This window comes from Chrysochloris asiatica, unplaced genomic scaffold (genome assembly GCF_000296735.1).
Source record: "Chrysochloris asiatica unplaced genomic scaffold, ChrAsi1.0 scaffold00026, whole genome shotgun sequence".
In the NCBI taxonomy this organism is placed as follows: Eukaryota; Metazoa; Chordata; class Mammalia; order Afrosoricida; family Chrysochloridae; genus Chrysochloris; species Chrysochloris asiatica.
In genome coordinates this window covers 14617378-14645183 of record NW_006408544.1, presented here as the reverse complement: position 1 = coordinate 14645183, position 27806 = coordinate 14617378, and the positions used below count along the sequence as shown (strand labels likewise).

The 27806-nt window shown below is 36.1% G+C and overlaps 1 protein-coding gene across 1 annotated transcript in view; it reads left to right on the top strand.

The window, feature by feature from the left end:
• FAF1 (Fas (TNFRSF6) associated factor 1) overlaps positions 1-27806 on the top strand; it is a 665112-nt gene that overhangs the window by 425048 nt on the left and 212258 nt on the right. Inside the window, exons 10-12 of the mRNA XM_006839751.1 lie at positions 4840-4966; positions 5971-6034; positions 7180-7261. Of these exons, the coding sequence (XP_006839814.1) occupies positions 4840-4966; positions 5971-6034; positions 7180-7261 (273 nt within the window). The remainder of the gene's footprint in view (positions 1-4839; positions 4967-5970; positions 6035-7179; positions 7262-27806) is intronic.

Genomic DNA, 27806 nt, shown 5'->3' with positions numbered 1-27806 from the left:
GGAGGGAACAGTTGCTGGAGAAGGATGTCATGCTGGGTAAGGTGGAGGGTCAGAGAAAAAGAGGAAGACCCCTAACGAGATGGATTGGCCAAGTGGCATCATTGATGGACTCAAGTGTGGTAGCGGTCGTGAGGTTGGCCCAGGATTGGACATTGTTTCATTCTGCTGTACATGGGGTCGCTATGAGATAGTTCCGACTCGATGGCACCTGACAACAACAACATACTTAATCTGTATGCTGTGCAAAATAACCCAAAAAGATGGATTATATGAACAATAATAATAACTCGTTAACATCCTGTGATACAATTTACATAACCATTCTTATCCAATACACACTAGGCCACATTTGCATGAAGCAAAGAGAACTTGAAATACTGATGAATATCAAAGACTAACTTTCATGGCTTATATCGAGCACACCGTAATTCTCAAAGTGCATCTTTGCTCTTTAACACTTTACAGAGGTCTTCAGCAGCAGATTTACTCAATGAAATATGTTGCTAGATTTCTTGACTGATGCTTCCATGAATGCTAATTGTAAATCCAAATAAAATGAAATCTTCCACACCTTCAAAATTTTTTCCGTTTATCATGCTATTTATTGGTCCAGTTGTGAGGATTTTCAATTTCTTTTCATTTAGGTGCAATCTGTACTGAATGTTATCATCTTTGATATTCATCAGTAAGTATTTCAAGTCCTCTTTGCTTCTTGCAAGCAAGGTTGTGTCATTTGCATATCAGAGCTGCTCTTTGGAAACCCTATACAGAGTTGCTGTGTGTAGGAACTGACTTCAAGGTGCTGAACAACAACAAATTGACATTAAAATAACACTCAATACCTTACCATGTCAAGTTAAAACTTACAATGTAGTTCCATCACACACTTCTCCCAAATATGGAGCTGATAATTCAGTCTAATTTTATATATTCTTTTATAATTAAAAAATAGCCAATTCCTAGCTCAAATAGTTTCCTTGCTAGAGTCCAGCAACACCCCATTCCATTCTTATCCAACACACACTATGCCACATTGATATTTTCCTTCAAATATGGGTTAAAATGTTGTCATCTTTGTGAAATCTTGCATATGTTTCCTCGATGTTTGTGGTGTAACTAATCACTCTCTCCTTTATTCTCCAAAATAGTATTTGCTTATGCTTTTCCTATATTTCTTATCAGACCAAGTAAACCATATTTGCAAGTAAATCTCTTTCCTTTTTAAAGTGGTTATTTCTTGAAGGCTAGGATCATGCTTTATCTCCTCCACATCCCCAGCTTTTAACCCTTTGCTTAGAAAATAAAAAATACTGTGCTAAATGAACAGCTTCAATTATAAGGTAGCTTTAGTTCAATTACTAGTTCTAAATATGGTTCAGACAGTTCAGTTATCATCTCCTCTAGGAGCTTTCCCTTCATCCCTCCCACTCACAGTGAATTAGGTGATCTCCTTTGAATTTACCTGTTTTAATACTTTTTTAAATTGGTAGTATTCCTGTTATATGTTATATGGAGATCCTTGAGGGCATAAACTGTATCTTTCACACAGGTCCAGGCATTGTAGCACTTAGTGGTGGTGGTGTTAAGTGCCATCGAGTCAATTCTGATTCATAACAACTCTGTATAGGGTTTCTGAAGAACAGCTGGTGGATTTGAACTGCAGGCCTTGTGGTTCCCAGTCGTCCAGTGCTGATCCTGTACCACAACACACGAGGCACTTAGTAGGGATTTTTAAATGTTTGTTGAATGATAAAAGGAATAATTGAAAGGAATAAATAGCCAAAATAAAATCCGTTTTTAAAATTCTGATTAAATAGCTTCTCTGAATTCAAAGAATTTTAGGCTAGCCATGACTGAACCGAGAAATTATCCATTCTCATCAGCAAACATTAATGAAAAAAAAAAGATTGTTTATCTCGCTTTTTAGAGAAAGCTTTTCCTAACCTGTTAGATAGCTGATAAGAAAATGTGAAGGGATTGGGAGGTCCTTATACATAATTAAGTACCTCATTCTTGCAGATACTTCAATAATTCATATTTGAAATATACTTTTTTCAACAAAATAGGTTTTTAGAAGCCTCCGTTGGAGGATGTTGTGGTTGTATGATTTTACTTTCTAGGATCGTAAGAGATTTGGGGATTCCAGGCTTTGCAAGTCAAAATTAATAATGAGTTATGTAGACACATGGAGAAAATTGAAATCACTCCCCTACTATGAGTGATAGGCATATTGCTAAAATGGAAAAGGACTAATATTTGATTGAAAACTAGAACAAGAGAAAGAATAAATGCAGAGAGTACCAAGAAAGGGATGAGAAAAGAAAGAAATGTTTAGATAGAACATTCTCTTTTTTCCTTTGCCCTGTGTCCTCCAGTTCTCCTTTTTAGCATAATGCCTATGAAATGGAGTGATAAGTACTAGAGAAGATTAAGAATGCTGAAATGATAGTTTATAGAAGATGTGAGAAGTTGTGGTATACTGGACCAGTTTATTTCCACTCACCTGTGGACCTGGCTAGGCACCTTGAAGGAACATGCAGTGTACCTATTGGAACTTAAGTCTGTTTGAGATTGAGTCTCAACATGAAAGGGAACCGAAGCATCATATTATTGCCTCTCTGAAATACAGACACAATTCAGGCATAGTTGTGGTTCTGCATAATGTGCTGTTTGTAGAGGAGACTCACTGTTTTGAAATAAGAAGGGGTTTTAAATGTTTTCAGCTACTAAATAGCTCAAATCAGGAGGAAAACTTGACTCTATAGAGCAAAACCCTAAAGTAAGATTAGAATTGCGAGTAGAGTCAAATTTTGTTTGAGAAATAGCAGTTGAGTCAGATTAGCAGGTCGACTGCTTAAGTCAAGAACCATACATTCAACAAGTGTATCAATGTACCTTCCTTACTCAAAGCATTGGGAAGAATAATAAGGGAAATGTTTCAATTCTAGGCATTAATGTTGGTTATTTACTAAAAGAAAAAAAGTGAACATATATAATCAACTGTCCTTATTTGTAACTATGAGACTCACTTGTTTAAAGTACTGTAGAGTCCATTCTGACTTGGCAATCCTGCATAGACTTTCCAAGGAGCCACTGGTGCGATTGAACCCTCTAACCTTGCTGTTCACAGTCTAGTTCTTATCATATAGTACCATACCAGGATCCCAGTAGACTCACTAGATCAGTAGTTTTTTAATTATTTCGAAGAGTGTTGAGATGCTCTGAAGGTGCCTTAGCTGTTCAAGGAAGATGAGAAAAAAATAAGCTCTCCATTGACCTCTTGCTGCATCAGTTATACTAGCTCTACTTTTATGTATTGTATGCACTGTAATTTTACACAATATTTTTGGAACCAGGAAAGGGAGCTAAACACAAAACTTTGGAAAACACAAGAAATCTCTAAGATCCATTTCTGCTTTGAAAATTTATGACTTTATGCATGGTTGACTTAGAATATCCCTTTTAACTAAATCTTATGAGTCTTTGATTTCTCTTAATGTGTTTCTGGCTTGTACATCTCTAAAATTGAACAAATAAGTAGTTTTCCCATTTTCACAAGTTAAAGTACATATGCCATATTTCAGAAGATTGAAATTTTACTTACTAAATAAACTCTTTGTTGTTGTTGTTAAGTGCCACTGAGTCAGTTCCAACTGATAGCAACCCTGTATAGGGTTTCCAAGAAGTAGCTGATGGGCTTGAACCACCTACCTCATGGTTAGCGTACAGTGCTTATCTTACAGTGCCATACTAGGCTCCGATGTAAATAATCTTTGTAGACTTATATTTTTTATCGTGTGTAAACTTAATTTGGAGTCCTGGTGTGGCACTGTAAAATAAGCATTAGACAGGTAACCACAAGGTCATTGGTTCAAACCCATTAGCTGCTCCTCATAAATATTATACAGGGTCACTATGAAACGGCACTGACTTAGTGGCACTTAACAACAACAGCAAACTTAGTTTATTGAACATAATACATACAAAAGTCATTAAATACTTATTTTGAATAGCAGACATTTAGCCATATACCTTGATTGGACTTAGACTCCTCATATGGCATGAATATTTGTCAGTATTCACAATCCAGTTTGAATGTTTTAGGAATCCCCATTCTGACCTAAGAATCCCATTCTAACCAAGGACCAGCATCAGAGTTCATATTTTGAAGCTGATGTTCTTTTGTTTAATACCTTAAATCTCAACTGATACTGCTGAAAATAAAATAAAATTCAGAACATGTTTAATAATGCCAGCATGTAGTGAATTCTCACCAAATGTTTATTGAATTTATTAATAATAAAATTTTATATTTACATCTCATATTTACTCACCTTCAGCTTGCACAGAGCTTCCATGTATCATATATTTCATGTTAGCTTCAAATAAAATTGGGAACAGAAACTAATACCTTATTTCATTAATGAGAAATTTGAAAACCAGTACAGTAATGAAGTTGCTTTTTTCTCCCAGATATAGATTAATGTGAGCTTCTTAAAACTTATGTACCTTATTTTGTCTCTGACTTCTCTGGTTGTACCAATCTCTTGGTTTATTGAGCAAATATTTATTAAGCACTTGTGTACCTGAGGATAAAACAGACAAAAATCTGTCTTCATCAAACTTATAAGCCTCCTTCATTTTCGCTCAGTCTTCAATATATGGTCTAAGACTATAATAACAGGTTTAGAAATGTATGTAAGTCTTAAAATGAAAAAGGATCAAGCTTCTTATTTGGTAAAATTTATGTAAATGTATCTTATTGTTATTACATAGTTTATGTTTTGAAATTTCATTTGTTAAATCAGTATGAAACTAATCAGAACTTTCCTTAAATAGCAAAGCACCGATGTTCATATGGTTAGTGATAGTGACGGAGATGACTTTGAAGATGCAACAGAATTTGGAGTAGATGATGGAGAAGTTTTCGGCATGGCATCATCTGCTCTGAGAAAATCTCCAATGAGTGAGTATTAGCAACTCTTTGAGTCTAGCATTATAGTTTTTCTCTTTGATGGGAATATTTATGTATATGTGTGTGTGTTGGTGGGGGGGGCGGTGACAGGGGAGTGAAGATGGGGCAGATGAGCCAAACCTCTCACTGAACTCCAGGTTTGGAGAGGAAAATATAATAAATGGACATTCTTCATTAGAAACAGAGTCTCTTGAATTTTAATTTCATTAAGACCAGTGATTCCCATTGCATTAGTAAAATTCATTTAAAAAAATGCAAGGGGATGGAACTTTTTCAGGTGTATACTAGTCATAGCTGTTTCTATTTACTGTAAGTTTAGAGGTTGAATAGCAGTCAGTTGTGTTTTCTGTGATTATACTTGCATCCCTGTTACTTATCAGTTATCAGTGTTAAGAGAAGAATAATACTCTTCAGTTTATTGGTAACTGTCTTTTGAAGAAATACAAGTAAGCCAAATATGCTACTCTCCTCACTTCTACCTTAAGGATACATACTGTAGAATCACAAATGATGCTGCTAAATAAATGGCTCATCTACTATGTGAAATTTGGGAACATCTGTGGACAGAAATTAATCTGATGTTTACATGAAGTTTTATAGTTTCCTGATAAATAAGGTCTTTAAAATAATTTGAGATTTTAAAAATATAATTTAATCTCAAGATGTTTATTTCAAGAATTGAAACCCTAATTGATAATTTACATATACTTTAGATGTTTGGCATGATTGTATTAGTTTATTTCCCAAAATTTATGAGCCTGGAATTATTGTAAGGTTCTTTTTAATTCTGATTTGATGAAATCTTCTAATGTCTGTTAGGTAAAATGTCCCCTCAGATATATCACAGAAGCTAAGGCTTAATTTTTATTTCCTCTTTATTGATTATAAATATATTTCTTATATGTGGGATTAGATGTTATGTGGTTTGTTTTTTGTGTCTATTTGGTTTTTTGTTTTTGTTTTTGTTTTTGTTTTTTCTTTTGTTTGTTTTTTAGTGCCAGAAAACGCAGAAAATGAAGGAGATGCCTTATTACAATTTACAGCAGAGTTTTCTTCAAGGTAGGGTTAGGATATTAACTATATAAAATTGATGTTCTTTCATGCTACTGTGATTTTTCTGGGACAATTTTAAACATATGTTTCAAAAATTTTTCCTTGTTCAAAGGATTCATTTATGAATTTATATAGTCCTTAAAGTGAAACACATGGTGTTCAGTGTCAGATAACTACTAAACCATTTATGCTATTTAGAGAAATACACAACTTCTCTTAACATCTTTATTGTTGTTGTTGTCATTAAGTGCTATCAAGTAAGTTTTAACACATAGCAAACCTGTATTAAGGTTTACAGGGCTGTAAATCATTGCAGGAGCATAAAGCCTCATCTTTCTCCCTTAGAATGGCTTGTGGACTCAAACTGAGGACCTTGTGGTTAAAAGTCCAGTATTTATCCTGTACAGCCACCACGTTCCCTGTATCTTTATTATTGTTATAGAGACTCAGTATATGGATCACTAATTTAATGCCTTGACTTTTTAAATATTCCTTTAAAAACTAACTGAAGACAAGAGAACAAAAAATTCTTTAAAATAATATTAAGAAAATTTTAATATAAAATATATATGAATTTTTTTAAACTTTTGTTTTGGTATTAGCATTTTTCTTTTGAGAGTCTAATATAAAATGTTTTATATGCATTTGAGAATCTGTTCAAGTATTTAATTATAAAGATAATTTAACTATTAACATTAAATTTCCGTTTAAGTGATATTTCTCTGGGTACTATTTTCTGAGCTATATTTAGTAACTTGGCAAGAAACCATTTTTTCTCTCTATATTGGACTTCCAGAATAAAGTAACTAAAACAGGAAGTTAAGCTTAATGTAATTAGTAAAATCTCATGCAAGTGAGTAACTAACTAAGAATTACTACTTTTAAAATGGCATGATTTTATAGCATTTATTAAATCCATTTGCCAGGAATACTTAAAATTCCTGTGTCTTAATATATCAGTATTGGCCAAAAAGAATTCTAAGACCTAATTAAACTCATTTTTTTTAGCTTTTAAAGTAATGTGCTAAAGTTTAGTCTGTTCTTAAAGAGTCATTATTTTCAAAATGTACTTATAATCATTGATTAGATTTATGAAAGGTTGAAGTACATTTGACATATATGTTAATTAATAGAGCCATTTTTCTCTATAGATATGGTGACTGCCATCCTGTATTTTTTATTGGCTCATTAGAAGCTGCTTTTCAAGAGGCCTTCTACGTAAAAGCCCGAGATGTAAGTGAACTCTTACCCTTTCTGATTAAAAAGTGCAGCCCAAAGGGTTAACGCTAGACCTGAAGAAATGCTTAATGCTTCTGGTTTGGGGTTTTGTTTTGTTTTTGTTTTTTTCAGATTAAAGATTTGTTTTTTGGGTTTTTTGTTTTGTTTTGTTTTGTTTTTTATCTGCCAAGCAGTCATTACCAAAATGCTCACTTGTAAAGGGCATAGTGTGGTAGGTTGTAGTATTGGCTCTTTCACAAGACTTGATCAAGCTCTGAAATAGGGTATTGTTTTTTGTTTTTGTTTTTCCAGCAGAGTTGGGGAGTTGCTGCTTCAAAGAAATAAGCTACATGTTTGTATTTTCAGTCACAAGATTAATGGTTAATAGACTCCTGTTAGATTTGCCTTTCAGTCCTTTCCCAAAGTTGTTACTCACTTAACAATATGTATTTGACAACTATGATAATTTTGTCCTCCCCACTCCCAAGTCACTTTGGGCACCAAAAAGATCCTTCCTTTAAATATAGAAATTGACTGTGATCTTGACATCAAATAGAATGTTTATTTAAAGAATTCAGAAAATTGTATTTGGAGCAAGTAATTCTAGTCAATTACTCTAATGTATTTTAGTGTTCTCAAGCCAGTCAAGACTTTCCATTCCTGCCTTGTACTTCATATATAATCTTTATAATATTATTCTGTTTTCATACTCTACTGCCAATAACACCTTTCATCCTGCTCTTTACCTGAATAACTCCTATTCTTCCTCTAAGATTGGACTTTTCCAAATTCTTTCACTTTTCTCATATTGCCCTCACCCACCCAAATTATACTTTCCAGTGTTGCCTTCTGCTCATCTTTTATTGTTACACTTAGCATATTGTTTGTAATTATCCATTCTGTGTATTTCTAAGGACCCCTGGTAGCAGTTTTTGAATGCTATTAACATTAAGTTTCTATCAATTTAAGTTAGATTATAAATTTAGAAGATTAATCTTCCTGGTAATCACAAAGAACATAGTTGGAAAATATGCACAAAAAGTAATGAGAAGGGAATCAAAGTTCTTCACTACAAAGAGGCAACTAAACACAAAAGAAGGCAGTAATGGAAGAAATGAAGGGCAAAAGTAAGAAGACATAGCATAAATACAAAAACAAAAATGGTATAAATAAATCTTTCTTTATATCTGTGAATAAGGAGCTCTGGTAGCGTAGTGGTTACGAATCGGGCTGCGAACCGCAAGGTCAGCAGTTCGAAACTACCACCTGCTTTGTGGGAGAAAGATGAGGCATTCTGCTCCCGTAAAGATTAACAGCCTCGGAAACCCTGTGTAGGGTCGCTATGAGTCGGAACCGACTCCACGGCACATAACAACATATCTGTGAATAGAGCAAACTCTCCAGTCAAACAGTAGAGATTGACATAATAGATATTTATGAACATGATCCAACTATATGTTCTCTACAAGAGATTGACTTTAGATCTAAAGACACAAACAGGTTAAAAATAAAAGGATGAAAAAAGGTATGTGGTGAAAATAGTAACCAAAACAGAGATGAGGTGACTATAATAATACCAGACAAAATATTTTTTATATAAATAACTGTTGCAAAAGAGTCAATTCAGTATCACTGGTTTTAGTGATTGGTGCATACATTTGAATAATAGTTGTATTAACTGGCCTTACTTTTAGGCATATAGATATTATCCTATCACAGACAGTATTGCACTGCAAGATAGATTTTGAAATGTTCTTTTTGATGATTATTGTGACACTATTCCTTTTCAATTTGTCATTCCTAGCATAGTAAACCATATGATTGTCAGTTTCAAAATGATCAATGCCAGTCCTTTTCAACTTATTATTGCATAGTATAACCACCTTTATACATCCTATTTCATTTTTGACAACTCCCAGTTTTACTAGATTCCCACTTCATACATTCCATGGTCCCAATTATTAATGGAACAGCTGTTTTTCTTCATTTTGAGTTATGTCCCAAAAGCAAATGAAGGTTCTGGAAGCTTTACTCCATTCATGTCATCATGGTCAACTCTACTTTGAGGAGGCACCCTTCCGCAGAGTGCTTTTCAACCTGAGGGCTTCACTTTTTGGAACTATATCTGACAGTATGCTACTCATCATGTTTCAATATTTAATATTCATGTGCTATCTGACAGTGTTCCACTGCTATTCATAAGGTTTTTTTGTAGCTTTACATTCAGAAGTAGTCTTTGTCTCCTCCTTCCTAGTTAGTCTTAGTCTGGAAGCTCAGCTGAAACCTGAGTCGACCATGGGTGACTCTGCTGGTATTTAAAATAACAGTGGTATAGCTTCCAGCATCACAGCAACATGCAAGCCACCATAGTGGCTTTATTTATTTATTTATTTTTAAAAGTAATTCATTTAATTGCAAACATTTTGTAATAAAAGTAAAAACAAAAAAACATGTGGGCATTGTGTTCTGAGCCTCCCACGCTGTGGGGGACACTAGCACAAGGCTCGTTGCAGGGCCTGGACGTGGGCAATACATGCCCCGATGGGCTGGTGTTGGGTCCGCAGCTTAGAGGCCAGGTTCTAGATCTGTGCTTCCACCTTCTCCAGCTCTTTCTGTATCTGCTGCTCAGCTTCCAGGTACCCAGGCTCCTCCTGGCTCAGTGCTAGCCACCGCCGCAGGCTACTCGCTTGTCGTTGGCAGGACCAGATGTTCTGCTTGGTGGTCTGGCAGTGCTGTAATTGCTGGAGGATCCCCTCAAACTCATCTTCTAGCTGAGTGTTGTCTGCTACTTCTGGGCTGAACCCAGGACAGGTCCTGGTGCCTGCGAAGTCCTTAGGGAGCAGCAGCCGGGGATTGGGGACACCAGCCAGGTATGTGGGTGCCAGTGGCTAAAGTGGACCTGACACTCTACTGGCTGTCTCTGGCCCACGTGGCATGAAGGAGGAGGGCGGCAGCAGGATTGGCTCAAGGCCTGCACTCGCTGTGGGGGGCACCCTTAAGCCAGGGGGTCTTGGCAAACTGACAGATGAGTAGACTTCAAAAAGTTCATGGAAAAGTTCCATTATCTTTCTATTCCATTTTTTCATGATCATTTTGAAACCCCCTTATATAGTCTGCAAACATTGAAAGAAGAGAGAGATGAATGGTTCTACAATGCAGTTCAGTGCACTATTTTCAATAATGAATTAAACAACCATTATCAGTCCATTTCAGTTCACTAATGCCCAAGGTATCTATCTTTATGTATTCAATTTCATGTTTGAAAACTTAGATTTTCCTAGGTTCATATTCATACATTCCGCATTCTGATTATTAATGCATATTTGCAGCCATTTCTTCTCATTTTGAGTTGTGCCCCATCAGCAAATGAAGGTTCCTAAAGCTTTGTTTCCTCATGTCATTATGGTCAGCTCTGGTAGCGTAGTGGTTACGAATCGGGCTGTGAACCTTAAGGACAGTGGTTCGAAACTACCAGCTGCTCCGCGGGAGAAAGATGAGGCTTTCTACTCCCGTAAAGATTTACACCCTCGGAAACCCTGTACAGGGTCGCTATGGGTCGGAACTGACTCGACGGCACTTAACAACAACAACTTTGAGGAAAGAGCTCTTCTCCAGATGTGTTTTGAGAACCTTCCAACCTGAGGGGCTCATCTTCCAGCAGAATATCTGACAGTGTTTTGTTTTGTTTTGTTTTTGCTATTCATAAGGGTTTCAGTGGCTAAACATTCAGAAATAGTTCTCCTCTCCCTCTTCTTCGTCTATCTTAGTCTAGAAGCACTGCTGAAACCTGTTTACTTTGGTGACCCTGCTGATACTTCAAATTCCAGTGGCATAGCTTCCAGCATCACAGTAACACATTTGTGACCACAGTACAACAAGTTAATAGACTTATGTGCACTATGACTAAGTGGTGTTGGTTGGGGTTAAGTGCCAAGGAGCTAGTTTCAACTCATAGCTACCCTGTATAAGGTTTCCAAGGCTGTAAATCTTTACAGGAGCAGAAAGCCTCATCTTCCTCCTGGAGGGCTGAGAATATCAATCCACATTAATAGAATAAATAATAATAATAAACACGATCAACTTAGTGGATACATAAAAGGCATTTAATAAACTCAACACCTTTTCATGAGATTATTACCCAGAAAAAAATAGGAATAGAGAGGAAATCCCTCAACTTGATTAAAGGGCATTTATGAAAGACTATGGTTTGCATCACATTGAGACACATTGAATGATTTCTCCCTGAGATTAAGAATGTCCAATATCACCACTACTATTCAAAAGAGTCCTGGTGTGGCACTATAGGACAAGTACTAGACTGCTACCAGCTACTCCTCCGAAACCTATACAGATCATTAGAGTTGGAACTAACTCAATAGGACTTAATAACTATATTCTATATAAAAGCAGTTGTAGCAGTGTTTCATCAGGAAGCTTCCAGAAATTCAGGCAGAATTCAGAAGAGGATGTGGAAGGAGCAGTATCACTGATGACATCAGATGGCTCTTGGCTGAATATAAAGAACACAAGAAAGATGTTAACTTGTGTTTTAATGTCTGCGAAAAAACTTTGACTTTATGGACCATAACAGACTTTGAATAACATTGTGAAGAATGATAATTCCAGAACACTTCATAGACTTCATGCAGAACTTGTACATAGATCAAGAGGCAGTTGTTTGATTAGAACAAGGAGATACTGAATGGTTTTTAAATCAGGAAAGATGTCAGGTTTTTATCCTATCAGCATAGCTACTCAATCTGTATGTTGAGCAAATATCTGAAAAATTGAACTATAGATGAAGACTGATGTGGCATTGTGATTGGAGGAAGGTTCATTAGCAACCTACAATATGCAGGTGACACAATCTTGCTTGCTGAAACTGAACAGGACTTGAAACACTTTCTGATGAAGTGTGGATTGCAACTAACATAAATAAAACAGTAACCCTCACAAAGAGATCAAAAAATAACATCATGATAAACAGAAAAGTTTGAAATTGCCAAGACATTTATTTCACTTGAAGTAGAAGTCAAATCTTCCTTAAGGAAGATCGTAGAATTGATGCATTTGAGTTGTGGTGTTGGAGGAGAATATTAAAAGTACCATAGACTACCAAAAGCACCAACGAATCTGGGTTGGAAGAAATATAGTTAGAAGAGTGCTCCTGTGAAGCCAGAATAGCCAGACTTCATCTCTCATACTTTAGACATATTATCAGGAGGAACCAGTCCCTGGAGAAGGGCATCATGCTTGGTAAAGTGGAGGGTATTCGAAAAAGAGGAAAACCCTCAACGAGATGGATTGGCACAGTGGCAGCAGCAATGAGTTCAAGCATAGCAACCTCAATTGCGAGGTTGGCACAGGACCAGGCAGTGTTTCATTCTGTTGTGTGAGTTGGTACTGACTTGATGACACCTAACAACAAAAATAACAAACAGTCAAGGGATCAAAGGACAGATTACAATGAGGAAATCTGCTGCTGTTTTCCTGCCCTTTAACAAAACATTCCTGCCCTTTAACAAAACAACCTCTTTTGTTAAAGGGCAAAGATGCCACTTTTATAACTAAGGTATATCCCACCCAAGCCATGGTATTTTCAATCACCTCATACATGCAAAAGTTAGACAATGAATAGGGAAGAACAGAGAAAAGTTGATGCATTCGAATTATGGTGTTGCAAACATTTGTTGGCAGATGAAACAACAAATCTGTCTTGGAAGAAGTATAAACATTCTTTGAATTAAGGATAGCACATTGATTTTGTGGCCTATGTTGTGCCAATTGACCTTGATGTCCCCCTAGGATGTGGTCCTTAGCCCCCATGTCCAATGACTCTTTCCTTCAAGGTGTCTGTTTATGTCTGAGAAGTTTTCATAACTTTGCTCTCTGTATGCTCTACCACACTTATGGATATATTTGCAGCAAAGGTAAATACACATATACAAATATCTTATGTCAAACATATATATATATATATATATATTCGTGATATACTCCCACTCTTTCTCCCACACCCATTTGGCCTGCCTTTCTATCCATGCATGTATTCATAGATCATCATTATTACAGGATTGTGCATATAATAGTAAGTCCCTCTGTTATCTTTAACTGTTGCTCTCCTCCCAGTATCTTCCACTGTGTCCGTCTTTTTTTGTTGACCTCCCTTTTATTTTTATTTCCTTCCCCTTCACTCAAGTTAATACGTGTTTGTCCATTAGCTAGTAATCTACACTCTCTTCCACGCTCACTCTTGGTAACTATCAAAAAATGATTCTGTTAGTGTGAAAAACTTTTCTTGACTTTACAATAGTGGTCTGAAATAATATTTGCCCTTTTGTGATTGGCTTACTTCACAAAGCATAATATTCTCCAAATTCATCAATGTTATGATGCAAGCAAGTACAAAAACAAACCTTCTTTATTGGTAGATGACATGAGCCTATATATAAGAAATTCTCCAAAGAATCTGTAAGAAAGCTACTAAAGCTTTCAGTAAAGTTGCAGTAATATATATTAATTTCAATAAAGTTGCAGGGTGCAAGATCCACATACAAAAACCATTTGGTTTTCTGTTCACCTGCAATGAACAAACTAAAAATGAAATTAAGAAAACATTGAATTTATAATAGGATAAAAGAGCAAAATATTTTGCAACAAATTTAACTATGGAATTGAAAACTGTACACTGAAAACTGTAAAACAGTACTAATAGAAACTAAGGAAGATCTAAATAAGTCAACAGAAATCCCATGTTCATGGATTAGTACACTTAATTGTTAAACTGTAATTACTGCTCAAAGTAACCTATAAATTCAATGCAATCCCTATCAAAATTTCAGTGGCTTTTTTATTTTTAACAGAAATGGGTAAGCCAATCCCCAAATTCATGTGGAATGTCAAGGGACCTGTATAACCAAAACAATCTGAAAACAAAAAAACAAAGGCAGAGGATTCACAGTTCTTGATTTCAAAATTCATTATGAAGTGATAGTAATTAAAATAGTGAGGTACGAATCGGGCTGTGAGCCACAATGTCAGCAGTTCGAAACTACCAGCTGTTCTACAGGAGAAAGATGAGGCTTTCTGCTCCCGTGAAGATTTACAGCCTTGGAAACCCTGTACAGGGTCACTATGAGTCGGAACCAACTCCACGGCACATAACAACAACAACAAAACATAAGAAAAAGCATAGACCAATTGAGTAGAATTGAGGGTCCAGAAATAAACCTTTTCCATAGATCTTTGGCCGAATGATTTTCAGCAAGGCTGCCAAATCCATTTAATAAGAAAAGAATAATTTCTTCAATGATTCTGGGACACTGAATTTCCACTTGCAAAAGAATAAAGATGGACCTTTACCCCACACCCCATATAAAAATTATGTCACAGTAGAATCACCACCTTAAATATAAAAGCTAAAACCATAATACTCTTAGTAGAAAACATATGTACAAACTTTATAGCCTTAGATTTTACAATGGATTCTTAGATATGTTCAAGAAAAATTTATTTTAGAAGTATCAGCATGAGGCTGGTGTCTGTGAACTCGGTTAAAGCTATCCAGAATGTACCTACCACTCCATCATCCCTGATAATCAAGCACCACTCCTCCCTTCAGTGTTCTCCCTCACATTCCAGTGCTCTGCAGTTTGCTACAATGCCTTACAGAATTCATGAACAGTCAAGGAAATGGTTCACATGGTTGTGGAGGCTGGTATATCCCAAATCTGTTCTCACTCTATAAATCAAACTGTTGACTCACAGGCTGCAGATGCTGGCGTATCAGGCAGGACAGGTGATAAGCCACCAATTCAAATCCAAAGTACGGGAGGGCAGACACACACAAGCCAGACGCAGGGCCCAGAGCAAAGGGAGTACATTTAACCAGAGTTGGCTCAACTTAGCTACAGAACCCAAAGTGAAAGAGCACACCAGGAGTGCTGGGCCAACGACCTTTTAAGCAGCAACTAGTGTCTGATTGATGTTCATCCAGATGATTCAGCACAAGAGTTACTTTTCTCTACATACTCAGTCCTGAAGTAAGGTCACAAAGATGATGTTTTTCCCACATCTGAGACTTTGATGGAGGTGTGTTTTCAGGTCAGGTTGAGGATACATTTGTCATTACTACACATGTTAGGCAGGCCAGGTCTGGTCTCAGCTAGTTCTGTAATCCCTGCCTTCTGATTTTCTTAATCAGTAAACTGGTGCTTTTCTAATAAGGGAAGAACTTAATATAGCAAGTTTGTTCTTATTTTAACTCAGATATCATAGATAACTTCTAGTTTGCAGACTGTGTCCCCAAGGCAACTAAGTGTGGTAACTTCAGTCACACTTTCTAGTAAGATGGGGACTCAGGATATACCCTGCCTTACTCCTGCTTTATTAACACAACAGACTACTCCCTCCAAGATGGGACTATAACCATTGGCATAGAGATTGGGATGTTTAATATATCACAAAATGGAGGACTGTGGCTGGAAGCATCATATCGTCATTAACTGCATTGCTGTATGACACCAAACCCACAAGAAACAAAAGACACAGTAGATAAATTAGACTTCATCAAAATTAAAAAACTTTTGTGCACCAAAAGACTTTATCGAGAACATGAAAAGATAATTTGTAGAATAGGAGAAAATATTTGTAAATTAGATATCAAATGAGAATTTACTTTCCATAATATTTAAAGAACTCCTAAAATTCAACAACAAAAAAGATAAACAGCTCAATTTAAAAATAGGTAAATGACTTGAATATTTTTCAAAGAAGGTATATAAATGGCTAACAAACACATAAAAAAATGTTTGGCATCTTTTGTCACTGTTGTTAAGTGTCATGGAATCAGTTCCGACTCAAAGCGACCCTATATAGGGTTTCTGAGGAGCAGCTGGTGAGTTTAAACTGCTACCCTTGCTGTTGAAAACCACCCTTGAGGTCCAGTGCTATCCTATGGTGCCACACCAGGATACTAGGGATATTTGATTTGCATTAGGGAAATGGTAAATCAAAAAGTCACAATGAGATACCACTTCATAGTACTAGAATGAAGATTTAAAAAATAAATTACAAGAAAGAGACAATAACAAGTGTTGATGATGCTATAGAGAAAGTAAATCCATGTACAGTGCTAGTGGGAATGTAAAATGTTACAGTCATGTTAAATAACTTTGTGATCTCTCAAAGAGAATTGCCATAGAACCCAGAAAGTTAGAAATGAAAATCGATACTCAGATTCTTGTATGCTAGTCTTCATGACAATATTATTCATCTGTATCAAACTGTGGAAAGCAATCCAGGTTTCCATATATAGAAGAGTAGATAGGAAAATTGTGCTACATACATACAATAGAGTATCTTCAGCCATGATAGGAGTGAAGTTCTGATAATATTGACGTATACTACAGCATGGAAGAACATTGAAAAGCTAATGTTAAGTGAAATCAGATACAAAAAGATAAATATTCTAAGATCCCACTTATATGAAATACCTAGAATAGACAAATACATAGAGATAGTAAGTAGATTCACTTTCTGGAGGGGAGTGGGAAATGATGGGGGATTGTTACTTAGTGAGTGATGAGAAAGGTTTTGATTAGGTCAATAAAAATTTTGCAGTAGTTAGTGATGATGATAGCACAGTGTTGTGAGTGTAAATAATGCTCTGCATTGTCCATTTGAACATGGCTAAAATGGCAAATGTTATATTACATATGTTGTTAGTTGTTGTTGAGTCAGCTGCAACTCATGACAACACCATTTATGCTGAGTAGAGCTGCTAAGTAGGGTTTTCAGACGTGTAACCTTTTGATGTCCTGGTGCTGTGGGTTAATGCACTGGACTGCAAAATTGGTTTGAACCCCAAGGTCGGTGGTTCAAGTTCACCAGCCTCTCCTCGGAAACCCTATACAAGGTTACTAGGGGTCGGACCCAACTCAGCAGCACTTAATAGCAACAATCTTTTGGAAGCAGATCGCCACGCCTCTCTTCCAACATGCTGCTGGATTGGTTCAAATGTCAACCTTTTGACTAGTTGTCATGTACACTACCATAATTTTTAAAATGATTTTATAAAAAATGATTTCTAAGAATATGATTAGTAATCAAACAGAGTTGTCGCATGCAGTTTAATGAAGTTGATTAAGAAAAACAAAACATCAAAATAATACTTTTAAAAGACTGTTTTAAGCATTTATTTTTACTGATTAGTGTATAAAAATGACTGTCATATTTGAAGAAGTTCATGGTGATACATGTTTATAGTTTTTTAAAGTGCAGGTTTATAGAATATCCTGTACAACAAAAGAATGTATTTTAACACAGATCAGCTGTTCATTTTATAAACAAAATTATTTTAGCCTCTGTTGCCTGTAACGCTTCTTAATCCTCTCAGGGTCTTCCTTTGCCTTCATCATTTTTTGCTATCCACATTCTATATATATTGCCTTTGCCTTTACCCAAGTTAATGTGTCTGCCCACTAGTTACATGTTCTTTTGTTTTTTCCACTATATGTTTAGTTAACTGTGTTAAGGTATATTCAATATAAATTGTATCATTTATAATCCTAATATAGTTCTTTTTACATCTTTTAATATTATGTCATCATTTCCTCAATTATATATTCTTTTATAATGTATTTACTTTTTGCTATAAAACATTTTTAAAAATAAAGAAAGGCAGATAGTAGAATGAATAGCCAAATCCCTATAATTATATTTTATAATTGTTACCTTTTTGCCATATTTTTCTTCTTTACATACAGGCGTCTAGAAAGTCTTAATGGAGTTTTAAACCTCAATAACTTCAGACATATAAATGCTGAAAACTTAATAATTTTAGATGTAAAACGCTATAAAATAAATATTGTTGTTCTTGTTGTTGTTATGTGCCATAGAGTCGGTTCCGACTCATAGCGACCCTGTACAGGGTTTCCGAGGCTATAGATCTTTATGGGAGCAGAAGGCCTCATCTTTCTCCCATGAAACAGCTGGTAGTTTCGAACTGATTTGACTTTGCGGTTTGCAGCCCGATTTGTAACCACTACGCTACCAGAGCTCCTTAAAAAAATAAATATTAGCATTTGAAATTTAATTAGTTGCATTTTATGTTCTTTGGTGTGTAATTTTTATGTTAAATTTTGTTTTATTCTCAAAAACTGACAGACATTGACTCTAACAGAACATTTTCATTTACATTTTATTACGGAAAATTCAAAAAAACAAGTAAATGTTAAGTAAAATTTGAAATGATTTTTTTTAAGTGTTTGTAACAGTTAAACTTTTGAAATTAAAACCTAAACTGCATACATTCATTTAGGATATCTTATATGAGTCAGAACTGACTTGAAGGCACTAAACAACAATGAGTCCTAGTATGGCATTATAGAATAAGAACTGGACTGCTAATCACAAGGTTAGCAGTTCAAACCTACCAGTTACTCCTTGGAAACCCTATACTGGGTCGCTATGAGTGAGAACTGACTAGATGACACTTAAAAACAACAACACGTACATATATATAGATACGTCCTCGTATATCTCTCTAGGATAAGCATTAGACATTTACCTTTTGAGAAAAATCAAACCAGATGATTTGTAGATTGTTCCAAATTCTGAGCTTGCATGATTGTTTTCAGTGTATTCCACTATCTCTGAATCTCCTGAAACATGGACATTAGGTCTCTAAAAAGTTTTGTTAGATTCAAGTTAACCATTATTTATAAGAATGCTGTGTAAATGGTGATGAATACTATATGTGTAATGAGATTTTTAATGATTACTAAATTGTCTCCATTGTATGCCTGCACTATTATATTTAATTGAATGAGAAGCTCAGTATAGCTTTAAAATCACCTATTTTAAAATTCATTTCTTAAAACAACATATTTTGGAGTGGTTGAAATTACTAGAAAATGTCAGCACATCTTGAAACTTAAACTGTAGCTCCAGGAACAAGATATAGATATTTTGTAAATCCCATTTCAAAAGCTACTATAAGATGTACTAGGTATACTGCATACATTGCAACTTTAGGAACTATTTTTAACTTAAATATACAGTCTACAACAGACCAAAAAACATTTACTGTTTTGTTCAGTAAATTGCCACTTGGATTTATTCAGATTGATAACCCCCAAAGGAACAAAAACTCTTGTTTATTAATTCCTGGAGATTTCTAAGGAAACAATGCATTTGACTTCTTTATTATTACTTTTAGGTGTTTTAGCAGATGAACGTCATTGGCTCATATAGTTGAATATTTTTCTTCAATTTGGTGGTGGTGTTTAGTGCTGTATAATCAGTTCTAACTTATAGGTTATATGCTGTGGAGTGAGTTCTGACTCATATTGACCCCAAATTAGATCCATCTACTTTTAACTGCCACGACTCATCTGTAAGTTTGTCATACTTTGGTGGCTTGTATGTTTCATTGATTCTAGAAGCTGTGCTACTGGTATTTTAAATACCAACCAGGTGATCACTCTTGAACAGGATTCCGCTGAGCTTCCAGACTAAGACAGACACAGAAGAAGGATAGATGAACTGCTTCCAAATATTTAATTACTGAAAACTTTATCACTATCAGATAGCACCAGAATATTGAATATTTAAACATGATGAAGAGCGCCAGAATATTATCAGATATAGTGCCGGAAGGCATTCAAAATAAAACTTTGGAAAACCTGCATCCTCAAAGTAGAGTTCACTGTGATAACATGAATGGAGTAACACTTTGAGGACCTTCTTCATTTGCTGGTGGGACACAACTCAAAATGAGGAGAAATAGCTATAAACTTCCATTAATAATCAGAACATGGAATGTATTAATCTAGGAAAATTGGAAGTTGCAAAATGAAATGAAACATATAAATATCAAAATCATAAGCATTAGTGAACTGAAATGGACTGGTGACCATTTTGAATTTGACAGTCCCATGGCATACTATACAGAGATGACAAATAGAAGAGGAATGGTATTACATTCATAATCAAAAAGAGCATTTCAAGATCTATCTTGAAGTATAATGCTGTCTGTGACAGGACAATACCAATGTGCCTACAAGGAAGACCAGTTATTACCACTATTATTTAAATTTATGCAACAATCACAAAAAGCCAGTGATGATGAAATTGAAGAATTCTACCAACTTCTCAGTCTAAAATTGATAAAACATGAACTCAAGATGTATCAGTAGTTACTGGCAATTGGAATCCAAAGGCTAGAAATAAAGTGGAAGGATCAGTCCTGGAAAATATGTCCTTGGTGATAGAAACAATAATGGAGATCACAAGAGTCAAAATATGACCTGGAACATATCCCATTCTTTCACTGTACTTATTCATCATGTATGCTGAGCAAATAATCTGAGAAGCTGAGTTATATGAAGAAAAACATGGCATCAGAATTGGAGGAAGACTCATTAACAACCTGCGATATGCAGATGATACAACCTTGCTTGCTGAAAGTGAAGAGGACTTAAGATATTTACTGATGAAGATCAAAGAGCACAGCCTTCGGTATGGACTGCATCTCAATATAAAGAAAACAAAAACCCTCACTACTGGACCAATAAACAACATTCTTATCAATGGAGAAAAGTTTGAAGTTGTCAAGGACTTCTTCTTGGATCAACTATCAACACTCATGGAAGCAGCAGCCAAGAAATCAAATGATGTATTGTGTTAGGCAAATCTGCTACACAAGACCTTTTTAAAGTGTTGAAGTGCAAAGATGTCAGCTTGAGGACTAAGGTTCACCTGACCCAAGCCATGCTGTTTTCAATAACCTCACATGCATGTGAAAGCTGGACAGTGAATAAGGAAGACCATAGAAGAATTGATGTCTTTGAGTTATGGTGTTGGAGGAGAATATTGAGAGTGCAATGGGCTGTCAAAAGAACCAACAGATCTGTGTTAAAAGAAGTGCAGCCAGAGTGCTCCTTGGAGGCCAGGATGGCCAAACTTCGTCTCTCATACTTCGGACATATTATCAGGAGGGACCAGTTGCTGGAGAAGGGTATCATGTTTGGTAAGGTAGAGAGTCAGAGAAAAAGAGGAAGAGCCCCAGCGAGATGGAATGGCAAAGTGGCAGCAGCAGTGGGCTTAAGCATGGCGACAATTGTGAGGTTGGCCCAGGATCGGACAGTGGTTTGTTCTGTCATGCATAGGGTTGCTATGAGTCGGTACCGACTTGATGGCACCTAACAACAGCAACAACAAAGAACAGATTTAATGCATTAGACACTAATGGTTGAAGACAAGAAGCATTGTGGAATGACATCAAGATCATCATATAGGAAGAAAGCAGAAGGTCATTAAAAAGACAAGAAAGAAGAAAAAGGCCAAAATGGATGTCAGAAGAAACTCTGAAGCTTACTCCCCAGTGTAGAGATGCTAAAGCAAATGGAAGAAATGAGGAGGTAAGAAACCTGAATAGAAAATTTCAAAGATCAATTCAAGAAGACAAAGTCAATTATCATAATGAAATGTGCAGTGACCTGGAGTTAGAAAACCAAACACACTCTGCATTTCTCAGGCTGAAAGAACTAAAAAAAAACATAATTCAAGCCTTGAAATGCAATATTGAAGGATTCTACAGACAAAACATTGAATATTGTAGAAAATGGAAGGAATACACAGGGTCATTGTACCAAAGAGAAATGGTAGATGTTCAGTTATTTCAAGAAGTAGCATATCAGTGATACTTAATATAATCAATAAGCCAATGATGCTAAAGGAAGAAGTCCAGAGTGCACTGTCAAAGAACAAGGCTCCTGGAATTGATGAAATACGAATTTAAATCTTTCAGTAATCTGACAGAGCAATATTTAGTAAATTTGGAAGAAAGCTACCTGGCTAACTGATTAGAAGAAATCTTTATTTGTGCTTATTGAAAACAGAGTTAACCCAATGGAATGTGGAAATCATTAGGCAATATCATTCATTTCACATGCAAGTAATATTTTGCTAAAGACAGTGCAAAAAAAGCTGGAACAAAACATTGACAAGGAACTACCAGAGATTGAAGCCAGATTCAGATGAGGACATGTAACAAGGGATATCATTGCTGATATCAGGTGGATCTTGGCTGAAAGCAGAGAATGCCAGAAAGATGTTTGCCTCTGTTTTATTGACTGCGTAAAGGCTTTCAATTGTATACATAGATCATGACCGGCTTTGGACAATATTGTGGAGAATGAGTATTCCAAAACACTTAATTGTTCTCTCGAGGAACCTGTACATAGACCAAGAGGCAGCCATTCAAACACAACAAGGGAACACTGAATGTTTTAAAATTAAGGAAGGTGTGGGCTAAGGTTGTATTCTTTCATCATACTTATTCAATCTGCATACTGAGTAAATAATCCAAGAGCTGGATTATATGAAGAAGAAAGTGGCATCAAGATTAGAGGAAGACTCATTAGCAACCTGAAATATGCAGATTATACAGCCTTGCTTGCTGAAAGCGAAGAACACTTAAAATACTTAAAGTTGAGGATCAAGGACTGCAGCCTTCAGTATGGGTTGCACTTCGATGTAAAATCCTCACCACTGGACCAGTAAGTAACATCAAGATAAATGGAGAAAAGATTGAAGTTGTCAAAGTCTTCATTTTGTTCATTGTTGTTGTTATATGCCGTGGAGTCAGTTCTGACTCATAGCGACCCTGTACAGGGTTTCCAAGGCTGTAAATCTGTAGGGAGCAGAAAGTCTCATCTTTCTCCCGTGGAACAGCTGGTAGCTTCAAACTGCTGACCCTGAGGGTAGCAGCCCGATTCGTAACCAGTATGCTACCAGAGCTCCTTTTGTTCATATCAACCATCAATGTTCATGTAATCAGCAGTCAAGAAATCAAATGACGTGTTGCATTAGGCAAATATACTGTATAAGACCTCTAAAAGTGCTGAATGAAAACTAAGTTTGAGGACTAAGATGAACAAACCCATGACATTTTCAGTAGCCTCATATGCATGGGAAAGGTGGACGGACAGTGAATAAGGAAGACCATAGAAGAATTGATGCATTTGAGCTATGGTCTTGGAGGAGAATATTAAAAGTACCATAGAATGCCAACTAATCTGTGTTGGAAGAAGTACAGCCAGAATGCTCCTCAGATGCCAGGATGGCCAGACTTTGTCTGCCATACTTCTGACATTATTATCAGGAGAGACCAATCCCTGGAGAAGGACATCATTCTTGGTAAAGTGGAGGGTCAGCTATAAAGAGGAAGACCCCCATTGAGTTGGATTGGCACTGTGAGAACAGCAATGGGTTCAAGCAAAACAATGATTTTGTGATTGACGCAACATTGGGCAGTATTTCATTCTGTTGTGCATAAGGTTGCTATGAGTAGTACTGACTTGATGGCATCTAACAACAATTGTTAACTGAATAAGACTGTGTAGTGTAAATCATTCTGCAGCTTCAGATTTGTTTTGTGTTGCATGGTTAACAAAACATATTTCTATGCATATTTTATTTGAACACCACTACAGTCCAGTGGAATAGGGTATTAATTTTCATATTCTCATTTTAGAAATGAGGAAGCTAAAACTCAGAAAAGCTACATAACTTGATTGAAAGACACATCAGTATTAAATTGCTGTTGTTATGTGCCATCAAGTCACTTCCAACTCTATAGCAACCATGTATAGGGTTTTCAAGGCTTGTAAATCTTTGCAGGAGCAGAAAGCCTCATCTTTTTTTCCAGTGGGCTCAAACCACTGACATTGTAGCCCACAGTCCTGTGCTTATAGTATGGAGTCACCATTCTCCCATCAATATTAAGCATTAATATCCAAATGCTTAATCAATATTAAGCATTAAATGCCAAATAAGAGTTCAGGTATTTCAATACAGGTAAATATGACATCCCCTATTCAGTTTTCAATGATGACCCCTATCTGCAAGTTATCTTGACGATTTTCCATTTGAAATTTAAATAAAATCTTTTTCAGTATTTTTGAAAACTTCTCAATGAAGCATTTTGAAGAAAACAATTTGCTGATGTTCAAACAGTTTAAGACAACTGTGACCAATACTGTGGCGTTTTTACTACATTTCTTTCATCTTAAATATCACATGTTTAATTTAAACTGTGGGAGGCACATTAATTTTACCAGGGCAACAGATGAGCCTCAAGCACCAGCATTCTTCACTTGAAGTGAGAAATTGAGTTCCAAGAGTAAATAAAAACAAGATTGAAGGTTTAAATCCTCTGCTAGGCTTTTTGAACTTATATACTCATTAAATGTTTATTGGAGTGGTGGGATTACAAAGGATTTAGGGAGCTTCATCAACTGGTATATAGTTAATCACTAAGAAAAACACTACATTTGATAAAGTGTTTCTCACGATGCCACATTCAATCCATCTTAATGAAAACGGCTTCAAACTGATTTAATTTGAGAGCACTTGGTGGTGAGAGTGCTCATGGTTCTTTCTGCCTTTATCTTGAAGAATTCACAATACTGTCCAATTGTAGCTCTATATTGTGTGCTCCAGCTTTGGCAAAGCAAATTTTCTAAGTTCTTTTGTTTCTTTTAACAATATTGCAATGAAGTTTTGACTTCTGACAATGTGCCAGTCAGTTTTATAATCATCTCCATTGCCCTTAACTGTTATGGAAGCTCATTCACTTGAGGGCCATAATTATTTATCAGATGCCTAAGGACCTGGGCTAGGGTTTTCCTGACCTTGAGAAGTTTATGGGAAAGACTAGACAATGTAAACATATTCTTATAATATACTGTTTTAGAACTGAAGAGGAGAGTTACCTCATCTATCTTAGAAGATCAGGGTGAAATTTTCTAGAGGTGGTACCTCTGACCTGAATCTTATAAGACAGGGAATGACAGAATGAATATCAAAGGCAAAGGAATGAAGATTAAACTGTGGAAACTACAACCAGTTTGGTGGTGGTGTTAAGTGCTGTCGAGTTGGTTCCAACCCATAGTGACCCTGAATAGGGTTTCCAAGGCTGTAAATCTTTATGGGAACAGAAAGCCTCATCTTTCTCCTGCGGAGCAACTGGTAGTTTTAAACTACTGACCTTGCAGTTCACAGCCTGAATCATACCTACTGCGCTCCCAGAGTTTGGTGTTACTGGAGCAAAAAATGCAGGACAGGAATTCCATGCAAGCCATAATGCTGGTATGATCAGCAGGACCAAGGCAACTTTTTGTGAATTGAGTGAAGGTTTACACAGCAGATCATCAGTTTTACATTCAACAAATCATACACTTTGATTTATGGTTGCAATCCCTTCCATGTACCAACAGTTAACAGTATTTACCTTTTTCACTTTAACTATTGCATTCCTCCCTGTGTCTCCCATTACATTTCCTATGCTAACCTCCCTCTTGTTATATATTGTCTACCCTGTCACCAATGTTAACATGTGTCCGTCTGCCCTCTAGCCCATGAATCATTTTCCCTTCCCTCTGCCCCCAGTAGCCATCATTGATTTTCTTTTCAGCAAGAACACTTTTTTTTTTTTTTTTTTTTTAACAGCATTGGTCTCATACAATGTTTGTCCTTTTGTGATTTACTAATTTCATTCATTATGTCCTCCAGGTTCCACCATGTTGTGGGGGTTTCACAGATTCATCATTATTCTTCAAAGCTGTGTAGTATTCTATTTTGTGTATGTACCAAAGCTTGTTTAACCATTATTATCATGATGGGCATTTAGGCTGTCTCTGTCTATATGATGCATCTCTTGAAGAGAACATGTTGAAGTATCCTGTTTTATTATCCATTCTGCTCTTCATGTCTCTTTACTGGTACTGAAATCCATTGACTTTCAGTGTAATTATCAATTGGTACTAATTGATTGTTGTCATCTTTTTGGTGTTTTTCTGTGGTGCTGCTGGATTCTTTGTTCCATTTTTTGTGAAATATTGTTTGTGGGTTTTCTTTTCCTTTTCATTTATGTTGTGTTAAGGTTAACTAAATCTTTCTGATTTTCCTCTGTTTTATTGTGATGTGCAGATGTATTATTTTTATTTGAGGCTAGCCTGTAATTTATTTATTTTTCCCATGCTTAAAACAGTCTGTTTTATCTTGAAATCTGGATGGATGTCCAACCATTTCAAGAGGTAGCATATGATCAAGAACCAGTGGTACTGAGGGAAGAATTCCAAGATTCACTGAAGGCATTGACAAAGAATGGGGCTCCGGAAATTGATGGTATATCAAATGAAATCTTTCAGCAAACTGATGCAACACTGAAGACACCCATTCATTTTTGTCATAAAATTTGGAAGACGGCTACTTGGCCAACTGATTGGAAGAGTTCCATATTGTGCCCATTCTAAAGAGAGGTGACCCTACAGAATGCAGAAATCATCAGGCAATAACATTAGTATCACATGCAAGTAATGTTTTTCTAGAGGGAATTCAAAACTCTGCAATAGTACATCGACAAGAAACTGCCAAAGGTTCAAGTTGGATTTATACGAGAATATGGAATGTGGATTGTCATTTCTGATATAAGATGGATCTTGAATGAAAGCAGAGAATACCAGAAGATGTTTACTTATGCTTTATTGACTACTAAAAGGCTTTAGGATATGTGGATCATGACAAGCTATGGGATTGTGCTCATGAGGAACCTGTACGTAGACCAATAGGCAGTTGTTTGTACAACTGAGTGGTTTGAAATCAGAAAAAGTGTGCACAGCGTTGTATTCTTTTACCATACTTATTCATTCTGTATGCTGAGGACATATTCTGAAAAGGTGGATTATCTGAAGAGCAACGTGGCATCAGGAATGGAGGAAGTCTCATTAACAACCTGAATTATGCAAATAATACAACCTTATTTGCTGCAAGTGAAGAGGACTTAGAATTCTTACTGATGTAGATAAAATACTTAAGCCTTCCCTATGGGTTGCACCTCAATGTAAATAAGACAGAAATCCTCACAACTGGACCAGTAAACATCATCATGATAAATGGCGAAAAGATTAAAGTTGGCAAAGACTTCATTTTACTTTGATCCACTATCAAAACTCGTGGAAGCAACACTCAAAAAATCAAACCATATAGTGCATTAGGAAAATCTGCTGCATAAGATCTCTTCCAAGCGTTTAAGATAAGAGCAAAGCTGTCAGTTTGAGAACTAAGGTACGCCTGACCCAAGCCATGGTATTTTCAGTAGCCTCATATGCACATAACAATAACAACAACAACATATGCATATGAAAGTTGGACAATGAATAATGAAGACCCTAGAATCTATGCATTTGAGTTATGGTATTCAAGAAGAATATTAGAAGCACCATGGACTCCTAGAATAACACACAAATCTATTGGAAGAAGTACAGCCAGAATGCTCCTTAGATTCCAGGATGTTGAGACGTCATCCTTCATACTTTGGACATATTATCAGGAGGGACCAGTCCCTGGAGAAGTACATCGTGCTTGGTAAAGTGGAGAGTCAGCGAGAAAAAGGAGGACCCCTAAAGAGATGGATTGGCACAGCAGCTGCAACAGTGGGCTCAAGCATAACAATTGTGAGGATGGCACAGGACCATCAGTGTTTCTTTCTGTT